At 38.4% G+C, this 22,814-nt stretch overlaps 1 protein-coding gene across 10 annotated transcripts in view; it reads right to left on the reverse strand.

Moving 5' to 3' along the window:
• BCAS3 (BCAS3 microtubule associated cell migration factor) overlaps window positions 1-22,814 on the reverse strand; it is a 492,153-nt gene that overhangs the window by 332,272 nt on the left and 137,067 nt on the right. For 9 of the 10 annotated variants that reach the window (XR_006276226.1, XM_038375370.2, XM_038375366.2 and 6 more), the window contains exons 15-16: window positions 17,540-17,673; window positions 1,730-1,994 (exon numbers count right to left, since the gene is read on the reverse strand). Coding sequence is in view for 9 of the 10 variants with exons in the window: in XM_038375370.2 (XP_038231298.1) it covers window positions 1,730-1,994; window positions 17,540-17,673 (399 nt within the window). In the remaining variant the exon portion in view is untranslated. Of the gene's footprint in view, window positions 1-1,725; window positions 1,995-17,539; window positions 17,674-22,814 lie in introns of all 10 variants that reach the window. The other variant, XM_043499434.1, reaches the window with a different exon arrangement.

Genomic DNA, 22,814 nt, shown 5'->3' on the forward strand with positions numbered 1-22,814 from the left:
AACAGACTTGGATGGATGAAAGGTACAGAAGTTGAGAGTTCCTTCCTGTTCTCTATACAATGTCAATTGTTAAAAATGACTAGTTGTGTTACAATAATTATTTACAGCACTCTGGTGTCTGCTTCAAGCATGTCACACTGAACTGCTGTGTGGTAATGAGAGGAATAGGCTTTAACTGTGTATATATAAATAGAAAGAATAAGAAGGCACAGATATTTCTAGCCACCTCTTGACTATCCCAGGACATCGGGATCATGATAGCTGCTCCTGTAATAGCAATAAAGGAAATGCTATTCATAGGGGCCTGGTTCTTAATCAATAAATCCCACCACATTGGAGAAGCCCCAAAAGGGAAAAAACTCAATTTTTAGACTGAAGGAGTACTCAGTCCCCTAACAACAACAGGCACTGAAAAGGTCTGTGTGTGTCAAGAATCCCACAAAGACTATCCTAATGGCACAGAGGGCAACCATGAAGGCAAGAAAGGTGAGGGTTTCACAAGTGCCTGTACTGTGCCCTTCCACTAGTGTTCATGATCGGCCCAACCCTTTTAACACCCTCAGACTGGCTGAAGGGATCCCCTAGCCTTTCTAACCTCTTGCTCTTGCTGACACAATAAGAGAGACCTAGGCTTCCTCTTACACATCAGCAGAGGGGACTTATTCCTATTAGAGGAGGGGAGCTACAGGAGCCCCAAACAGGTCCTAGTTTTTAAAATTAGATTGATACTGGGTTGGTTAAATTAAAATTACCTGTGACCCTCACTATTTACAAGGGACCAGCAGGAATAAACAGTAATCATTCTAAATCCAAACAACAATCAGCAAGCACGGCAACAAATTACACCATCAAAGAGAAGGGCAAAAATGAACAGGTGGTTCCAAAGCTCATTGCCTAGGGCAGAAAAGAAGAAACTGAGGGTAACTAGAACTGTGGATACTATTATAATTACACCCCGAAAGTTTTGATTTCCCTGGGGCGGACTCTTCTTTCTATATATGGTTTCTATATCGTTCCCGGTTCATGGCTCCCAAGAGCAACACATCATCAGAGTGGATGTGGAAAGGCAATTCTTGAAGGCTTTTTCTTTTTTGTAAATTTATCAACCACACCGTTAAAAGAAAAAAAACTGGGGAGGGGAGGGGAACACACCCCTGGCTTTGCACCTCGCTTTCATGTTTTCCCCACAAACAATACATATTTATCTTCTGGATGTCCAGATGTGCTCCATAACCATCCAGGATGATGAGCAATGAGATTTTTAAATAATTGCATTTAAATGTAGACCAGATTAGTGACTTCATGATAGCTGTGAAACAAAATCTGAAACATTAAAGCCTCTAAACCTTTTAATTTACAATGGAGACTATTAAAATGTCAATTTTCCCATAGTTTATTTAAGTAGATTCTAAGTAATAAACTCTCTGCCTTGAGTATTTATAGGGGGCCTATCCCCATAATATCTAGGTACCCTGTACATTTATACTTTAATATAGATTTCAGGTACTGTATTTGCAGCAGTTTAATACAAGGCACATTGACATTTTTAATAGCATCATCTGTATGTGGAAATACAGATTATTTGAATCCAGTGTTATTGGAATCCACAGAGAAATCAATATTTTTTTTTCAGATACTGCCGACAACTGAACACGGGATACTACAAAAGCAACATAATAACTCAACAGAATAGGTATGCCTGACAACATAGAAGAAAAATGAGATTTACCATGAAGAGGTGAGCCAGATGGACTACTTGACAGGCCTGAGACAGGGCTACAGCGGCCTCCTTGTTTAGATGTCAGCTCCTGCTCAATCTCCTCCAACCCTGCACTCTTCTGGAAACGGCTCATTCGGTTTACCACCCGGGGCGACATGTGAGTGCGGACACAGGGCTGACCACCATAAGGATTGATGGGGAAGACGTGGGAAGTGCCACGAAGAGTGCTGACCACCACCCAACGACAGTCATGGCTGAAAGAGATATCTTGTACCTGGAAAAATGCAAAGTTACATAGATATGTACGTGTCATTTTAAAACCTTTCTGAAACAAGTTGGGTATCATGTTATAATTGAAGAGACAAGTCTGAACAGAAAACATTTAACTTAAACTTTGGCTTTTTTAAGTCAATAGTTTGATTTTATATTTCTAGTGAACAGCAATCAACGATCTTTGCTTTAATACCATTTAACACAATCCCACACCTTGAATCACAGAAGAAGATTAGGGTTGGAAAATACCTCAGGAGTATTTTGAGTATTTCTCAAAAGTGTCTTGAAACTTTTCTTCTAAGGATCCAATTCAACAAAACAAATTGCAGTGCAAAATCCCACACAAAGCCACGGGAGCCTGATGTAATTTTTTAACTGAATTTGGTCCCCAAAAAGAAAACATGCAGGAAGCTATCGTAACTGCAAGTTGGACAGCAGGCAAGGCACCCATTATTTGCTTGCTCATTTTAATTCTCAGGAAACATGACAAATAATAAGTAAATAATCACCAACAAAATTGTATAGTCAAACCACATCAAAATATTTGGCATATCAGTTAGAAGAAAAGACTAGTAGTTGACTTCTTGGCTCTAACTCTAAATGCATGAGCTTTGACTAGTCACCTAAACGCTATGGTCAAAAATTTGAAAAGCTGTCACTAGATTTTTTTAGAACATTTTTTATGCTAAATTTGAGAAACACTGGGTCTGATTTTCAGATGTACTAGCAACCACAACTTCAGTTGAAGCCAAAGGAAGCAGCAGGTGCTAAGCACCTATGAAAATCAGGCACCAGGTTTCACCACTGAGGCCCCCAAAAATCTGGGGCCATTTTTAAAATTTTTTTTACCTAAAACGCTACCTCCATTTGTAGGATCACTGAAAAATTATTTCAGTTGTAGTTAAAATTGCTTCACTCTACCATGGGAAAAGAGCTTTTATGAATCAGCTGTTCAAACCTATGATATTAACAAAAAAGGAAGACCCCCTGAACCAGATTAGCTCAAATATCTTTTATGCATAGGAGTACTCTCACGTGTACTATGTGAACTATTTGAGACGCATGGGTCTTTATTTTAGCTTCTCCTTAAATATAATCTCTAGATCAGACACAAGAAAAACATATATTCATTAAAAACACTCTCTGATGTAGTTACCTTTTATATAGATCTAAGAAATAAAACTCAACAGAATTTAATTCTCTTCTAAGCTTTACATAACACCTTGATAGAAAGCAAATTCTTGCTCCTTTATGGGAATGCTTCATAAAAGGGAACACGCATTGTGGTCCAACACCATATTGACGGACAACTCATGAAAACAAGGAATTTAGTTTAATTTACCATAGAAAAGTCCTAAAACAATGTTCGTAAAAATGTTTTAAAAAGTAAAAGCTGGATAAAAAGATGTACGTACATGAATTTAACATGACACGCAAACATATAGGTGAAGGATTAGCTTTCATTTTACTATTAAACAGCATAAGCTAAATAAAATTCTTCAAGCTTTCGGAGAAGTCAGTTTTACAATACACTAGGTACTCAAATTGGAGTAAACACTGATAAAATCTTGACAAATATTCCAGAAATGCACTCCAAATATTCCAGACAAAAGCAGCAAGTATTTGAAGTGCAAGTTAGCAATTGAGCCCTGAAACCTTTGAGATAAAAAAAGGATTTAAGTATTGTGATGTGTGACAAGATATTTGGCTGACAGACAGTCACTATACAAAATGTTTCATCAACATTACATAGATATACCAAAAAATACCATTACACACCTGCTCTTTTCAATTATGTTGACATAGCCAAATGATCTGCTAATGATCTAGTTAAACAGGGTCCTAGAAATCTGACAGGTTTAGCACTTTCAGTGAATCTAGTATTACTGGTATATAGTCATTCCACGAGCACTTAAAGCTCCTAGTTTGTCTAAAGAGAGTTTCATCTTTACAGACTGCTGAAAACGGATTAGAGGCCCAATACAAAAGAACAAGAGCCAAAAGAAGAGAAACCCCATAATCACGGGCAACTTCCAGATGTCAGAATCACACACAAGAACTGTATACAAAACAACATTCTCAATTACAGAAGGTGGCTATATTTCAAATCACTCCTTCTATGGCCTCCCCAAACCTAATTTTCCAGTCTCCAATAAGCACAAGGATACCTGCCCTCTTATACATGCCAGACATCTAAGCAGATCATCCCACACTTAACATCTTCAACGCACTTGCCATTCCTTTTAAAATTCAGATCAAGACTCCCCTCATTGTTTCTAAAAGTCTCTATTAACTTCCTCTCTACTCTTCTGTTCACTGCCTCCACACATCCAACACCTTTCTCCCCTGCCTCGCTCTAGTCTCATGCTCTTGATGGAAGAGAGTCTTCTCCTCTGCAGTTTTTGCCAACTAGAGTATACTTTCTGAATCTTTCTGTCAAACTGATACTGATTTGAGTCTCACCTGCGAAACACATTGCGAATACAGACTAACACGGCTGCTACTCTGAAACCTGAAAAACACACTTTCCCCTTTGCACGTGTCTTCAGTCCCTTCCCCCTTGGTATCTGTTTTAATTTATTTCACCATAATCTCTTTACATCACTGTACTGAGCATGAAGTGAGCTGTAGCTCACGAAAGCTTATGCTCAAATAAATTTGTTAGTCTCTAAGGTGCCACAAGTACTCCTTTTCTTTTTTGCGAATACAGACTAACATGGCTGCTACTCTGAAACCTGTACTGAGCAAGAGAGAAATGTACAATTTCATACTAAATTAGTTTTCAGCATGCATTCCTCACTTTATATTCAAGGGAAAACACAACCCAAACAGTGCCAAAATCCTAGCTCATGACAACATGCAGGAAACAAATGAGGAAGTAATTATAAAGTCTCATGTAAATGTGCCTGCTCTCAAGGAAAAGAGGTTGCAGTAGCACCAGGCTAAATGCTCCATTTAAAATAAAAGTGCAAATGACCTCTACCTTCCATCTCAAACAATGACACAGCAGTGACCAGCTGGGATGAGTGATGGTGGGAAAGGATGGAAACTTAGAAACCAGGTAGCAAAGAGCTGCAGTTGTTTTACTATGAAGGAGCTCCATAAACAAAGAAGTGCTACTCACAAATGAGATAGAAATTAATTAACAAAGATTCAAAGAATATATATTCAGAGAGCCTACTCTCCAGGGACCAAGGCAAATACTTTGGATACCAGATTGGTATTTTCTGCATATGACACATCTCCGACAACTTCAAGAGCTGCATTGTCTGTGTTTCCCTTATATAAGGCAAGCAGCAGCACGTTGGAAGATTGGAAGAGTTTAAATCATGGTATGTTTGCAGTTTCATTTGTGGGCATTAGTTAAATATCTTCTTTTCACATCGCAAGATCACAAATCTTTGTGTGCAATTTAAATGAACTCTTAGTCATCTTCTTTTCAATAAGCAATGGATGAAAGGAAAGGACCAGGATAACATCAGGATGCTATTAGGACCAAGTGTAATCTCATTCCCAATCGCTTCCAAAAATCAGTTGTGCGTATCTGTGAAAGAAGTTTAAATTATCATGTCGAGCCTGCTGTCCACTGTACTGTTACTGTATATTACACAGAGTTCTTGACTGCTCATAGTATAAACAAACTGCACAGTGCCCCATTAGTAGTTTGCGAGTTTATGCTATGTGTTGCAATTTATTGCTGTTCTTTAGGTTAATGTACTATTATTCCATGTATTTATAATATATTTCTACATTTGCTGTTAATTATGATGCAATGTTTGGATACTGAAGATCAACTATTCTCTATAATGTTTACAGCTTTATGTTAATAAAGTAAAAAAGTACAGCAGACCTCTCATGGGGTTTACTCCATAACTCAAGGTCAGCATCAGAGTCAACATTCACACCTATACTTTTAAATTCTATGTATTTCCTTCACACACACACACACACACACACACACACAAAGGAAATGTACATGACTTGGTTTTGGTACATGCTAGTGCAGGTAGCTTTAAACACAAGATTTTTTAAAAACATACAAGCTACAATATTAAAGGCTCTTTGCGAGGATGCGAGGGCTTTCCTCTGGCCCTAATGCCATTTCTTCCCAGTCTAGTTGGCTTAGGACTCTCAATCACTTTGGACCCAGTGGCATGCCTTACACATCCCCAACTCCCACTGAAACCACTGGGTGTGGGTAGGGGGCAAAAGGACCCTTCTCCCTGGTCAATAACATATAAGCCTTTTATTTAAGGCAAAGGAATGTAGCCACTATGGGTGTAGTGAAGTGGTTTAACGGGGTTTCTCAGATTATTATGGGTTGGCACCATGCTCCACCCCTCCCTTAGTACTTGTTTAGTTCATGGGTGTTCCCCCACACTTTGTTATGTGTCTGAACAAAGCATGTTCCCTGCCTGCAGTACTGAGAAGTGTTTCTCTTGTGCACTGAGCAGTCCCTTTATAAAAATGGTCAAGTCATGGCTGAAAAGGTACATACATATAGCTAGATAGATAAATGCTCATTTGATCTCCTGTTTAAACATAGAATTAGCTGCAGAACACTTGATGAAATGTGGCTATCCAGTTCTCCAGTGTCAACAAAGTACTCCACTGTTGTCTCTGATTCTTGATGCAGGGCATGTACCCTGGAACTCTTGCGCTTGTTTTATGGAATATCGAGCTTGCACACATCCTTTGGAACGCTGCTGATTCAAAAATAGAATTCCCTGGTCAGAATGTTTCAGTATTTCTCTTGGAATACTTATTTGAGGCCACTGTTCCACATCTGGTAGCAGCTGAAGTGTCAGAACCTTCTAAGAGCCAAACCATTATTTTCTCAACCCAAAAGGTGCTGTAAAGTGTCATGCAGGTGCTGCTGCTGGCTGTAACCTCTTGGAAGGATTACATTACTGTCTGGGCTTAACTGCCATTGCCTCTTCTTACTAGTATCACAGTACTGATGTAATGATGAAATACATTATCCAACTACTATTGCTCACACTCCTCGGTCTTTAGGTTTATGAAGAATACAGAAGACTTCTATGACCATGGAATCCTTCCCATTTCTTGGTCCAAGTAATTCTAAAATCAAACCTTGAGGTACTAAAGTTGGCTCTGACATAATTATTTCTGCTTTAGTTAAATATTTGTAGGAGCATCTATTCATTTAGCAATCAATCACTTTATGGCACAGCTATATCTCCTCTTGGTTTATACTCAAGTGTCTGCAGACTATTTTCCCAACCGTTTCAATTAAACAATGCTTTCAAATATGCTGGTAAACTGCAACAGCTCCTGGGAGAAAATAATCCAGAGTTTGCAAAGGAAAGGGCATACAACAATCTATGAAGTGGTTTCTTAACTGATACATAATGCAAGAAAGCTTTGAATGACCATGAATCCTCTTCTTTCTAGCTTCACTCATCCTTTCTAGTTACACTATTTCCCCTGCCCTCACTATTTCTTCTTCTTGTAACATTTTTCATCTTTCCAACTATTTTTGTCTCACCTTCCTTCATTTCTCTCCATCTCTCTTCAATTCCCTCCCTTGTACGCCACTTTTTTACTTCTCCCCGATCTATTTATCTGTTTTGTACATTGTGATTGCACAGCCTCCTGAAATCTGAAGCAGAAACCTTGCTTCTGGGTTTAGAAACACTATGGGGCAGTATAAATATTGTAGTATCTGGAATTTGATCGCATTATATGATTTGCCAGTGGCCCTATAGAGCTAATCCTCCAAGAATGCAGTGATCAGAGGGTAATGCTACATAAACAGAGTCTCTGAAAATCCAGAAAGAATTATTGGATTCTGGGGCATCATAACTGGCATACACAAACATACTGCTTGGTTTTCCTTTTTGTCCAGCAATGAGGAACTAACATAACTTTCTTGCCACCATTCCTGGTTAACCCCCTTGCCACTGTTCCCCTGAAATTTAAATCCAATCTTAACTAGACTAAATATATAAAATGTCACAAGCCTAACGTGAAATAAAACAAAAGGGAGTCGACTGCAGCATCTGGAAAACTGATTATTTTCAAAACAGTTGATAAAAAAAAAAGGACAGTTAAGAGGTAAGGCTGATTACACAAATGATCACATGGACAGAGGCTGACCTTGTTTACCACTGTTCTTGGAAATGACTGACAGTTCATGTCCAGGCTAGATACTCCAAGGCTTTTAAAAGTTAATACTGTACTAACTGTGCATACAGTACTTACAGCTATATTAAAATCAACTTTTTTATTTAAAAATCAGTAGAACCTATACTCAGGGTAACACAACACTCAGTACACTAAACTTAGAGTCCACAGTTTGATACTGTATTTTCACAAGGGTGGACAAGGTGGGCGAGGTTATATCTTATCCTGAAGAAGAGCTCTGTGTAAGCACAAAAGCTTACTCCTCTCACCAACAGAAGTTGGTCCAATAAAAGATATTACCTCACCCACCTTGTCTCTCTAACATCTGGGACCAACACTGCATACATTATATTTTCATGACAACTACAAGAAACAAGCTATCAGAACACCTGATCTTGGTGCTGTCTCAGGCCTTTTACTTGTACTAATAACTTATCAGGCTGGCATTGGTAAGAAAAGTTCTACAAACTTTACTGAATTGTCTCCTACCTGAATAGTGAAGTGAAACAACAGAAAAGCATGATCAGATCAGCATTATCTCAATAGGAATTTAACTTGTCATGTCTGCAATTCACTTCCTCAGCGATTGGCTTCTCCAGATGTTCTCAGTTTCAGAGACATTGGGGTAAATGCTATACATAATGCTGTCAGACAGTAATGTTCACCATTATTTGAACTATGTGACCAAAGGATTTTATTATTTTATGCGTGAAGAAGGCATTGACACAGCAATGATGAAGTCAGGGCCAGTATAAAATTAGCAAATGCTGGTCTGTATTTTTTCCCAGAAAGTTAAAGGAAGACTTTGAACAGTAACAAGTGAAGATGAAAGAAAAATTGACACCACAAAATATTTTTATTAGATGCACAGGGCCCAGTTCTGCTACCCTCGCCTTGAATGGTACCTTACTCTGCAAGAAATGCCATTGATTTCGACTCTGCGAGTTAAGATGGCAAATTCAAACCCACAGCGAACTACCCTACACATATCTCTTCAGGCTGAGTAGTTAGTGCAGTCATAACAAAATGTAACTACATTCACAAAGGTCACTGTTTAGAGCTCTGTCTTCACAGTCTAGTTAAGAAGTGGAGCACAGATCCTTCCATTCAACTGGCAGCATTTTTATCTACTGGCAAGTTTCATCAGTGAATGATTAACGACTTTAAATCAATTTTTACTATTTCAAGACTGTTCCCAGGCAAGATTATTTCCCAGAAATATTGTCTTCAGCAAACTGATTCAATATTTGTGACTACACTACTATAACTATATTAAAAGAAAAAAAAAAAGAGAGATGTATACTAAATGTGGGTTTCAGAGTAGCAGCCGTGTTAGTCTGTAGCTGTCTGTAAAATATTTAAATGATTGGCTGTCTGGATACAGGTTTCAGAGTAGCAACCGTGTTAGTCTGTATTCGCAAAAAGAAAAGGAGTACTTGTGGCACCTTAGAGACTAACACATTTATTTGAGCATAAGCTTTCGTGAGCGACAGCTCACTTTATCGGATGCATTCAGTGGAAAATTTCCACTGAATGCATCCGATGAAGTGAGCTGTAGCTCATGAAAGCTTATGTTCAAATAAATTTGTAAGTCTCTAAGGTGCCACAAGTACTCCTCTTCTATCTGGATACAGTGAGACTTAACCTTAAGCATACTTTGTGAAATCATGTTTAAAAGACATTTTTGCATTCTCTGTAAAAGGGCAAATATGTCTCTTGGCAGCACAAGGTGGTATGTTTTAATCATTCTTTCTATTTACCTACACTGACTGAGGTCAGTTATAACAGCAGTTTGTGAGTCAGAACAAGCAAAAATCCGTCAGCCTGAAAGATTACACAGGACCCTGGCCACCAGTCCACCAGTGCTATCACCACACTTACTTGTTCTAGGTTGAGATAACGCTGTTTTTCAGGCCCTTTTTTCTGTTTACACTTTAAGATCAAACAGAACGTGTAGACAACCTAACTTTCATCTGCAAGCAGATAAAACTGCTCATCTTAGAACATACGACATCTTGGTTTCCTACAGTCAAAAATGCATATGGGTAAAAAGTTCTATTGTATTATGTAAATACTGATTCATATTGGGTAAATGAGAACAGCTGGAGGTATGGCTAGGATTAGCATAGAAAAATTCACATCTTTAACCAAAATGTATCCAAGCTTCTTTGATCCAGAAATCAAATAGACTCCGGAGAGCACAAAGTTCCTGAGACTTTCAATACTGACTATATCCTGCAAGGGTATAAACAACAAGGGTTCACATTGAGATGGTTTGCAGTGACAGCATGCAGGCACTTCATTCCTGCCATCTACTTGTTTTCCAGAATCTAAGATTTAATTATTATTTTTTTAAATAAGTCTCTAGCTCTTATAGTTGTTGAGACAGCCTCAGAAATTTCAGCTGAGGGTAACTGATACAGTAAGCTCTATATGTGTTTGCAGAACCTGAAACAATAGTTCTGAAAGGTGAGACCAAGCTATCTAGTTACTTATATAGGCTGGGTCACCACAGTATCTGAGCACCTCACAAATCTTAAATGGATTTTATCTTCACAACTCCCCAGGGATGTACAGATGTATTACCCCCATTTTACAGATGAGAAATTAAGGCACAGGATACAGTAACGGCATGTCTATATGATGGAGTTAGTGCACAGCAAGCTGGGGTGAAATTTACAGCACTCCAGTGTGCTCAGAACAGCAGAAGATCAACACATACTTGGGGATGTTGAGCGTGCAGCAGCAGGGTCCACACAGACAGTTAGTGAGCACCACACTGCTGATTTATACCCCGGTTTGCTATGCACCAACCCCTTGCATAGACAAGGCCTCAGGTAAATAGCCAAGTTCACACCAGAAATCAGCAGCTGAGCCAGAAACTGGACTGAAGTCTCTTAAATCCCCTAGTCCAATGCCCTCTCCTAGACCATCCTTCTTCCTACATTCCCCATTAATCTTGCTGGGTGTAACTTGAATGCCCAATGATAATACTTGAGATATCATATTGTCACCATGTTAACTGTTGAAAGCACATAAGAAAGGAGAGGGAGGATCACATTATGAAGATCTGAACAATTTACTGTGACAGCTCATTTTGGCAACAAGATGGGTGGATATGGGAAATACCTCTGCTTTGCACCTGCACCCCTCCATATCAAGAAGGAGCCAAACCCAAGAAGCCCAGCAAAGCCCAGCAGGACATTTGAGTTTCTCCCTGCAGGACACAGCCAAGCTCAAGAAGCCTAGCAAGGCATACAGCCTTACTGTGGGGAAGGCAAGGAGGAGAGACTAACAGAGCCCATCAGTGTATTTAGACCCCACTGAAGGGTAGCTAAGCCCAAGGAGCTCTGAGAACATACACAATCATATTTCGAACATCCCATAATTTTAGGATTACCATATGTCTGTATTTTCCCAGACATGTCCGGCTTTTTGGTTCTTAAATCGACGTCCGGGAGGAATTTTTAAATATCTAAATACGTCCGGGATTTTGCCTTTATTATGTTTCCCCAAGAAGAGTTGATCATTCAAGAAAGAGAGTAAATGCTGATCATTCAAGAAAGAAAAAGTGAATGCTGATCACTCGAGAGAGTGCCCGCTTTTTCCCCCAGCTCCCAGCACTTGTGCCACGAAACAGCTGTTTCGTGCAGCTCAGAGGGAGGAGGGGGAATGCGGCATGCTCAGGGGAGGAGGCGGGGGTGGGGCGGGGATTTGGGGAAGGGGTTGGAATGGGGGTGGTGAAGGGGTGGATTTGGGGCGGGGCCGGGGACGGCGTGAGCAAATACCCCCCCGGTGGAGTGTCCTCTCTTTTGAATGTTCAAATATGGTAACCCTACACAATCTGCTGTGAATGGCATCTCATGTGGGAAGACCTTATGTGGGCTGAGCTTGGAAAATACTTTTTTTTTGGCCAACCTAATCTTTGAAATTAACACAGTAAGAGACATTGGGGTTGTTTGTTGTTGATTTTTATTTTTTTTATTTATGGGGGAATTGGGTTTTTCTGTTTCCTTTTTTTTAAATACAGGATTTTAATACTAACTCTACTGGTTCTGTTCAAAGCCAGGAAGTGCAGAGGCAGTGGGGAAAATGAAAAGAATATCAATGAAACTTTTTGAACCCGATTCAAGTTTTGGTTAAAAGGTCAAGTTCATTCAGACTGGGTCACCTAATCTTAATATTTAATTACATTTATGTTTCAAATTATTGTGCCTAAATCTCATTTTAATTCTCATATACTGAAAAAATACATGACAGAGAGTTTAAAAAAAACAGAAAAAATATCTGTGATCCCAACACAAGAGAGGAAACAAAAGGCTTTGATCCTGCAAAAATGCATGCATATATGTAATTTTATTCCCATGAGTAGTCTCAAGTTAGATACATTCATAAATCTTTGCAAGACCAGAGGCCTATGTACTTCAAATGAACTGTGGAACTAGATTACTAAGAAAGGGCATCTTCCAGTCAGACATTGATAATTCTCCATTTGACTTAACTGAGAACTTTTTTTTTTAAACACAAGTATTCCTGTTCTTTTTATTTGAATGTACCTCTACCAAATTTCACAACAACTTCCAATGAAAAAAATTAAAGCAACTTTTTCTCCAAACTATACTTGTAAAAGATTAACAACTCCACATGGGAATCCTTAATGAGAATGCAAACATGCACACACGGACACAGAGAGAAGAAAGACCTTCATCAGCTGGCTGAAGCAGGTTCTTTTCCAATGTTAAGTATACTGTTTATGTTACACACATTGTTTGAAGATGGTTACCCCCTCCTTTTTGGAAAAATGGACTGAGCTCCTTTTTTTGCCTTGTTAAAAAAAAATAAAAAGCTTTAAAAAATATTGTTAAATAAATATATATACAAATGTCACATTAGAAACGAAAGCTGATTAACCTGAATAAACAAAAAGTGAGGGAAGAATGGACAGGTACAGTAGTGCAGGCAATGCATCAGATTCCTGGTAAACGAAGAAAATTTCAAATGCGACTATGCCGATAAAAACGGGCAAAACTCCACTGGGAAAATATTTGTCATTGTTGCTCACTTCTCTTAAGAATCCATCCAAATTAGAGGCAGCCACAACATTCTGTACTGAACTGAAACTTCAGGTTCCTTTTATAAAAATCAAATGAATAATTTCTCACTTTCAACATTTTGATTACAGTATCATTTTATTGCTACGACAGGTATGGCTGGGACAGAAATTTTATTCCCAGGGCTCCATCTCACTCCCACTGAAGTGAATGAAAAAAGGAGCAAATCTTGTAAGACCCTATTGTCAGGCCTGTTATATATTCCTGGGGTGAAAATTGCCTTCTGGGCTGAAATTTCTCATGTTTGTTCACAGTTCAAAAGCGGAGCTGCCTTTCTGGAAAATTTAGTACAATAAACGGGATGTCCTAATATTTTTTAAACATACAAAGGCACAAAGCTAGGGCACAGCTGATGTTGCCTTATTAGAAAGACACTTGAGTGATTTTAATGGGCTTTGGATCAGACAGTAAGGGTACATCTACACTGGAAATAATATCCTGCAGCAGCAAACCTCAGAGCCCAGATTAACTGACTCAGGCTTCTGGGGCTCATGCCACGGGACTAAAAATAGCAGTGTAGACTTTTCTGCTTGGGCTCGAGCCCAGCCTCTGAAACCCAACAAAGTGGGGTGACCTCAGAACCCAGGCTCGGGAACGTCTACACTACTATTTTTAGCCCTGCAGCATAAGTCTCATGAGCCAGTCAGCTGTCCTGGGCTCTGAGACTTGCTGCCATGTTTAATTGCTTGTTTTGCAGTGTAGACATACTCTAAGGGATCAGGACAGACAGATGTCTGCTCTTAGAGACGAAACTTGATATAACTAGGGTTCCAGGTACTTTGGGGGAAGCATACTGAAGCCCCAACTTACTTCCTCCAGACACGGGGGTTGGTAGATACACAAAGGAAATGGGGTATTGTATTTTTTAGATAATCCTCAGCACATCTGGGGATTGTGGCAAACTGTTCAGAAAGTGCAACTACTAAATCTTAATGTTTGCTTCTTTAGCCTCTATAAAAATAGAACATGTAGCCTGGACCCTTTCTACAGATGAGGGATGGGATCAATGGGCCTTCTTGGCAGCTCCCTTAAGAAATAGGAGGGGGTGTAATGGGCTGCCCCTCCTCCATCATAGATGAGTCGAGTTAAGGAGTAGGCGTTCCGACGTCCTGGGAAAGATGTCATCCCAGAGCGAACATTCTAAACTGAGTGATATTCTGATTCAAATCTCTCTAGAATGAGAGAGCCCTTATGCATATTACCTATTTCAGTGTATGAGTCTATTTGTCCACCCTTAGTAAATCATATAATCCAGGTTGTAAGCACTGTGCCCTCTAGCAAGTGTTTGCAAGAACATGCCCTAACAGATCAACAAAGCAGCATTTAGATTTGGATTTCGAGAAATCTGTTCATCTTGCTCACTACAGTTCTACAAGGATGTTTTCTTGGGGATGGGGTAAATATCTTGACCAGCATCATGGAAAGACAAACAAATGATACTGGTATGAATAGGGGTACAAAAGTAGAAAAATAAAAAACACTAAGTAAAGAGGCATATGATGAAGTTGAACCAACTTACAATGAGTAAAAACTAAACTAATTTTGACACGCTGATAATTACTGGTATATCAACACAAATTAGAACTTTTTATAGCTACACTACAGAAGGTGACCTTTAAGACCACTGACACTGATTCACAACTAGTTTTAATTCAGGAAGGAAAAAAAATATATAAATGTATAAATACTATCATATTCAAAAAGTAAGTATGGTAGCTTCTAATGTGTGTCTTAAAATACCTGCATTTGAATTACAGGTTACAAATCAAACAGCCTCAAAAATTCTTGTAGGTTAAATGCAATTCATATGTGCACTTAACCAAACAAAAGACTAGAGCACAGTAACACACAATGCTTTTCTCACCATAAAACTGAAAATACCATGTTACTCATAAAGCCAGAGTTAGAACATATACATTCAAATCATGTATATGTTTCAAATGATAGGATTGTCTTAGCAATCACAGGCACCAGTGTGATATTGTTGCTGGACTGTTTTAATATCTAGGGAGCTGTAAAACCCACCAATACGCCTCTTGCTGGTTAGACTTTGACTGCTTTACATCCACTCCAAGGGAAACACTCCCATTCTCTGAATTAAAATTAAAACAAGGAGAATTTCCAAACATTCCATTGATTCTGAAACATTTTAAATCAGCGTCTTAGCACATATGCTAATAAAGTACTCATAAGGATGTACCACATATGATTTACTGCTAAAAATGTGTGATATTCGTTTTACAACACTGCCCTTTAACAATAAAATTGTTGTCAGCTGACAATATCATTCTAATTCAGAGACCACAGAACATTTCTATTCACAATAATTGGATCCACACACTTGTCTTGCAAGCTGACTATAACATCTTATACAGTTCTTTCATGAGTTCAGTACAAAAATACACAAAGAACTAAATACATTATAGGATGTACATGTAAATGTAAGGTATATGCCTTGAGTTTGTTGTTTATACATCTAAAAAAGACTTTCAGTTGGGTTCTTCTAATTTTATTTTCTAAAAAAATTGCTTCTATGAAACACTCCTTATAAAAACTTTTAGTTGTCATGCTTAGAGTCAATTTTTGGTTATAGTATAAAAAGTATGCTTTGTACAGATGAACTAAACATAAGAAGGGTATGAAATCAAAAATATAGGGATTGGAAGGGACCTCAAGAGGTATATACATTTTCCAAAATAACTAGTGATTTTCAATGTCCCGATTTTTGGGTGCCCAACCTGTGATACCTTAAAGAAACCTAATTTTTAGAGGGCAAATGCACAGCACTAAAAATCAGGACCCTTTACATTGTCTCAATTTGGGCATCTACAAATTAAGGCAAAGGAATTTCTAGTCACCTTTAAAAATTAAGACCACTCTATCCTTTCTTCTCACTTTTCCCATTGGCTATATACTCCCACTGTAAGCAGTTACCTATCTCAGCAATTATAATTTTCCAGGACATTAGTAAAAACAGCCACTACATAGATGATGCACACTCTTAACACTACATTGGTTGGAATTCCATTCTCCAGGTTTTTTTAAATTTTCTGGGGACAGCTAGTACTGATAAACTAAACATATCAGGTACCTGAGTGAAGATTCCTAATTCAGCTAAAAGAAAAGGAGTACTTGTGGCACCTTAGAGATTAACAAATTTATTTGAGCATAAGCTTTCATGAGCTACAGCTCACTTCATTGGATGCTCACAAAAGATTATGTTCAAATGAATTTGTTAGTCTCTAAGGTGCCATAAATTCTCCTTTTCTCTTTGTGGATACAGACTAACACGGCTGCTACTCTGAAACCTAATTCAGTTAATGGCAACAAAACTTTTGGATGAGTAAAGTGAGTAAACCTCCTGATTGTAACGTGCATCTATAGCTATGGTACCATTAAATGCTTCCAGCCTCTACCAGGAGAGAGGGAAGAGAAGTAAAAGCACAGAGTCCATGAAAATAAAATTGTCTAAGTAACAGTAACTGTGGTACTACTCTGATCCTAGCTTCCTGTGCAAGGGCCACAAAGGTATTGCCTGCAAGTCCATGCTGTGAGTGATTGTATTAGCAGGTGTGACATTTATTTCCTATTTGTGGTGGGAGGGGTTTTAAATCCATTTAATTTTTAAAATAGTTTTTTAAATAGTTCACAGGGCTAGAAAGGTGGGGATCCCCTGAGAATAGTGCAGTGGTGCCTGTTGTCAAGGTCTCAGGCATAGTGTACTGCATGTACTAGAGCGATCCTAACAAGGAGTATCATTACAAGAGTGGCTGTGAAAAAAATTAAAATTAGGAAATGAAATAAACTTCATTAAGCTTTTTTAAGGTTCATTTTATTCTTAAGTTGTCTCATCCAAACCCATTCAGATTCACCCATCTTTACGCATGGCATTATGTCAAATCTGGAACACTGATGTTTTTCCCCCACAATTTCTCTTACATTTCTTGGGCCTTTCCTACCAAAACATAGCAAACAGACAATTGCTTCAAAGGCATTAAACAAACGTTGAATATGCAACATGAGGAAAGGTTAAATGCAACCATTGTAATCTGGACTATTTGGAGGTGATGGCATATCTGATCAAATCTGACACCACTTCACTGTACAGAGCAAAAATGTTTTATTTTCCAGGTTAAACTCTGTGCTCTTATCCCTTCTTGTGGCTATAACATAAGGAAGGCTCTTTCTTTGCTGAAACCAACCATGAAACTCAAAAGAGCCAACATACATAAAATGTATAACAGGTTCTATCTGGAGATAAGTCTTTAGTTAATATTTTTAAACTTACTTTGGCTTCGGTCTCTCCCCTGTGAAGTGTATACAAATGATGTACAGCACTTTGTGATGACGACCAAGGATGTGTCAGTACTTGAAAAACATGGAAATCATGGCCTAGCGTGTCAGTAGTGACCAGTAGCATCCCTGAGTCAAGAAAAGAAAAAGCACAAGGGATTAATCACTGCAGAGAAAGAAGTTTAAGGATGGGGGTCTAAAATATCTATCACATCTTTCTCTTTGTTTTCTGGACACACATACACACACACACACAAATGGTGTGAAAATTATTTCATTCTAAAGGGATTAATTTCATGCAAATGTTTTAATTAATTTCTAAGCAGAAGTTCATTAGAAATCAGACATCTGTAACATTATTGAACTAAACCGTACAGTCAATTAACTATAAGTCAAGACACTCACGCTGAAAGTTAATACCTCCCATGATCACTATGAAGCGCCAAAGTTACTGCAAACTGCAGTTTACCTCCCTATAGCTCTCAATTGGACATGTAAACATTTACTCTCAGCCAATATAATGAAGACTGATGTTTCCAACACAATTCCCTTCTTTCATGCAAGTGAAAACAATATTAAACATAAAATAAAGACAGCCCCTCCCAAAAATTATTCAAAGGGAGCCTCTATCTCATAAAGCTGTATCACAGAAACTGTCTGATTTATTGCATGAAAAGCTAGCAAATAAGAGATTGAGTTTGCAAGTTAAATATTAAGTGTTACCTTAGCAGAAAACAGGCACTAATGTATGTTGCTGAAATTATTCAATTAGACTGAATATCAATAGAATGATAGTAAGTTGTAAATACTATTTATTTTTTCCTCCCCTCTACATGTTAGTACATAATCCAGTTTTTGGACATTTACAACTACATATTTTAGGTCAGCTTGCCATGAGAGTGCAATTGTTTATACTAAAACTGAGAGCTTTTTGCTTATATAAAAGTGCTGCATTATGGCAGAACTTGAGAAGACTGTATAAGAAATACCTGACATTCATTCTCCTCTACAGTAAATATGTATTATCTTGCTTATCAAAGTAATGTAATAAATTATCACTTATAGTGAGACTGAGGTTTAAAGAAGTTTAAAGTGGAAACCAGTTTACTTCAACAGTTTTTTAACAGATAGAATATCTTTAAAATTAGTTAAAAGGCACTTTAATGTATCTACAGAAAGAGGAATTTTACACATTTCATGGTGAGTGCATAACTGGAAAACGTGATGAATGATGTATTACAAAGATGTTTACAGCAACACCATAGTTAAGGTTGAGTTTTTCCACTTAAAGCAGAACTGAAATCTCTTACTATTTCAGTGATTAAATATGAGTCTCCAAATTTAGCACAATTACTGTTCAAAAGGACAAGTGTATTACCTGTGATGAAATATTATTGACTTGCCCTGAGAAAATAATTTAAAATTCTTTATATAAATGTGGCCCCACATTTCTCTCTCGCCGCCCTTCTCTCTGTAGCTAAACAGTCATATTCACAAGCTCAAAACCTCTCATACACACACACACACACACACACACACACACACACACACCCACCCATCACATCCACTTAAAAAAATTACTGTTAAACAGAAAAAAAAATGTATGACCCTTAATCGTACTTCAATTGAGAGGAAAGATGGCCCCCGTGATAAGGAAACTAAGCTGGGATTAGGATGACTTTGATTCAATTCCCTGCTCTACCACAGGCTTCCTGCATGACTTCAAGTTATGCAAGTCCTCTGTTCTCCCGCTATAAAACGGGGATAATTCCCTACCTCACAGGTGTTGTGAGGCATTCAGCTACCATGGTAATTCAGACTATATAAGCATCTTAAATAAATAGAATTGCAGAGATCCAAGATATGTCTGGCGGACAAAATACCTGTCAGTCTCTGCCTCAGTTTGTCCACTGTAACTGTTGGGCTGGGACAGAGAGGGAAACCACCTACAGTGCAAGCATCCAATCCCTCAAAAATCATACACAAATGCATAATCCTACCTTCAGCAAGATCTTATCCAACAGACACACTTCCAACTGATTCTGAGTGTTGGAAATGAAAGAGTTTGTTGTGGAGATGAAGAATCTATGAGGGTACTGGGTATTCTCTTTGCAAGGTAAGGCATTTGAGTTTGGTCTGCATGTTAATATTGGCTTAACTGAAAATTTCTTTGGTTTGCAGAGATCAAGTTGATAGGAAATATAGTTAAAGTTGCTCAAATGCAAGTTAGCTAGTCTTTCGTCTGGGGATAACACACAATTTACTCTATTCTGTACAAGCAGAAGACGTATTTCCCTTTAGTGAAGTGTGTTAACCCCAATAATAAATACCATCTTCCATGGGAAAATGTTATGACCTAGATATAAATAGTGTTCCCTGTGTTGGTAGGAGGCTGCCCTAACTAAATGAGTGGGAACATTACAAGACGTGATTCCACTCCAAACCCATTCCCAATTCATCCATTTCATCCTCATCCATAACTATTTTACATTTAACAACAAACACTTTGTCCAAACCAGTGGAAGAGCCATGGGCACTAGGATGGCTCTTCAATATGCCAACTTCTACATGCATTGCCTCGAGAAAGAATTTCTGGAAGAATGCATCAATGATATGTTCATCCTCTAGACAGACCTAAGTTTAAAGTGGAAATCAGTTTACTTGAATTGTTTTTAATAGATACATTAAAATGCCTTTTAAATAACTTTAAAGATATTGGATCTACAGATTTCCACACGACTTCAACAACTACCACACATCAATCAAGCTCTGTCTAAAACACTCCCACACTAGCAATAATTTCTTGGATACCATAATTAGCTTCAATAATGGAAACCGCTATATACAAGAAACCCACAGATCACAACATTTACCTCCACAGATCCAACAATCATCCCAGACACATCAAAAATATGTTATCTACAGCCAAGTACTCAGATACCACAGCATTTACTGCAAAAAGAAAGTGTGGGAGACACACTTAAACACATTTAAAATTCCCTTCTCTAAACAAGGATACTCCACTAGAGAAGTAGATTGCATCATGGAAAATGCCATGCAAATACCTGATTCAATACAGTAAAAAAACCCAAAACCCTCCAATTGCATTCCCCCTAGTTGTCACAAACCACCCCACACTAGAACCCATATGGGGTATCACCAAATAGTTACAACCCACATTGGATGAGGACTATGTCCTGAAAGAAATCTTTCCTGAACCCCCTCTTCTGGCCTTCAAACAACCCCCCATCATCATCAAGCTCATCATCAAAAACAAGCTTCCTACAAACCAGGACACACCAACTCAAAGTGGCACCAAATCCTGCCACAACTATGATGCAAAACCTGCAGACATATTTCCATGGCTATGATGATCAATACCCCTTACAAAACACACCTTTTAAGATTCATGGGTCCTACAGATGCCTATCACATGGGATGTCTCTCATCCAATGCATCAAATACCCCAGCAACAACTATGTGGGTGAAATCAGACAGAATCACTCTGCTCTCAAATTAACTCACAGAAAAATTAAAAAAGACAAAAACACCATATCACCCGTGAGCAAAACTTTTCACAAAGTGATCACTCCATATCTGACCTCCTAGTACTCATCCTCAAAGGAAAGCTGCTCAACATCTTCAAAAGGCAACCCTGGGAACTTAACCTCCTACATCTGTTACACACTAAAAACACACTCATGGACTCAGAGACAATGGTTTTATGGCTCATTTGTAATACACCCCACTGCCTGCTAACTCTTAATTGTCCACTTCATTTTAAATGGTCTCCTACAAAATGTGTAAACCCCTTATGCTTAACAATCTAACCATCAACTGTCCACTTGATTTTAAATGGTCTTCCACAACATGTTAACACCCTATGCTTAACAATCTGTCCCAACTTGTATTTGGCTCTGACACTCTCATTTCCTTCCCCATATCTAAAGAGCTCTGTGAAGTTTGAAGGCTTGTACTTTCCACCAATAAAGGTCATTTAATAAAATATACTTCCTCACCTACCTGGTCTTTCTATTATCGTAGAACCAACACAGCTACAACAACACTGCAAATAGCTTAGATAACTCTACCCCTTAACTGAGGAAACACTTGGAATGATTCAACTGCAGAATTAGGAGTTAGGGAATCATTACTGGTGCCAATTCCAAAGTAGATTTTTCAAACTACACACATGCATGCACACACTGAATCCACTCATTCACACCCTAGTAGAACACCACAGACATCTTTCTGTAAAATAAATAACTAAAAATGGAAAACAAAGTAAGGGGGGAAATAAGATATCTAAGAGAAAAGATGTTTGAACTTCTTTTTCTACTTTATGGTCTGTGATTTTTGTCTCAGATGTTGCAGGATGGTGACTGCAGTTATTGGAACCAACCAATGAAGTAGCTTGGTCATAGAGCTTGCTGCCAGCTAGTCTCTCAGACAGTAGCAAATTGGCAGGCTAGCATAGCCAGTGACCTAAGTCTTCACTTCTTCCCCACGTGGGCAGCTTGTCCAAGGGAACTAAGGGGGATACTTGCTTCAGAGGTTGGTGGTGGACCAAGAGAGTTTTGTCTTGACTCTTACTCCCACTTACATACTCTGCCTTACAACATCACCTTCATAGTCTGGGGGACAGTTAGATGGTCCATATACTTTGGTTACAGTCATCACAGCCCAATCCTTGTCAAGATGGACAGGCTTTGGTCTGAGATCTATCTAAAAAGTCCTGCTCAGGATGATGATTGTCTTGAAAGATCACTGTTGCAACCTCATGCCATATGATCCCTCAGAATAGAAATTAGGAGTTGCAAGGTTGTCTCCAGCCTTCTATCTGGGGTAAATAGTCACAGTGTCCACTCTTGGTACCACTACCTGTTACAGGCTTAAGATGGCTCACAAAAATAGCCAATGGCCTAGTCAGCAACCTTATCATGAGTTCATACATCCTCTTACATTTTCTCAATACAATGGAAATGAATTTAACTAGCCCAGAATAGACTGTCAGCTTTGCATTAAAGCAAGAAAATTGAGGAAGTCAATGTGTGTCCTCAACTGTGTATAAAATGATGATTTATAACCACGAACTTTTGACTTCGAGGCAAAGAACTGCTTTTACATGTTATCAATATAAATTCCATTTATAACAAAACAATTAAAGTTTATACTGATCCAAAATTCTCATTTGGGCTAGTTCTCTCAGAAAGGTCTAATCCTAATCTCTAATCCCTATCTGCCTGTAGAGTAATTCATCAGAAACTCAT

This window comes from Dermochelys coriacea, chromosome 17 (assembly GCF_009764565.3).
Source record: "Dermochelys coriacea isolate rDerCor1 chromosome 17, rDerCor1.pri.v4, whole genome shotgun sequence".
Classification (NCBI taxonomy): Eukaryota; Metazoa; Chordata; order Testudines; family Dermochelyidae; genus Dermochelys; species Dermochelys coriacea.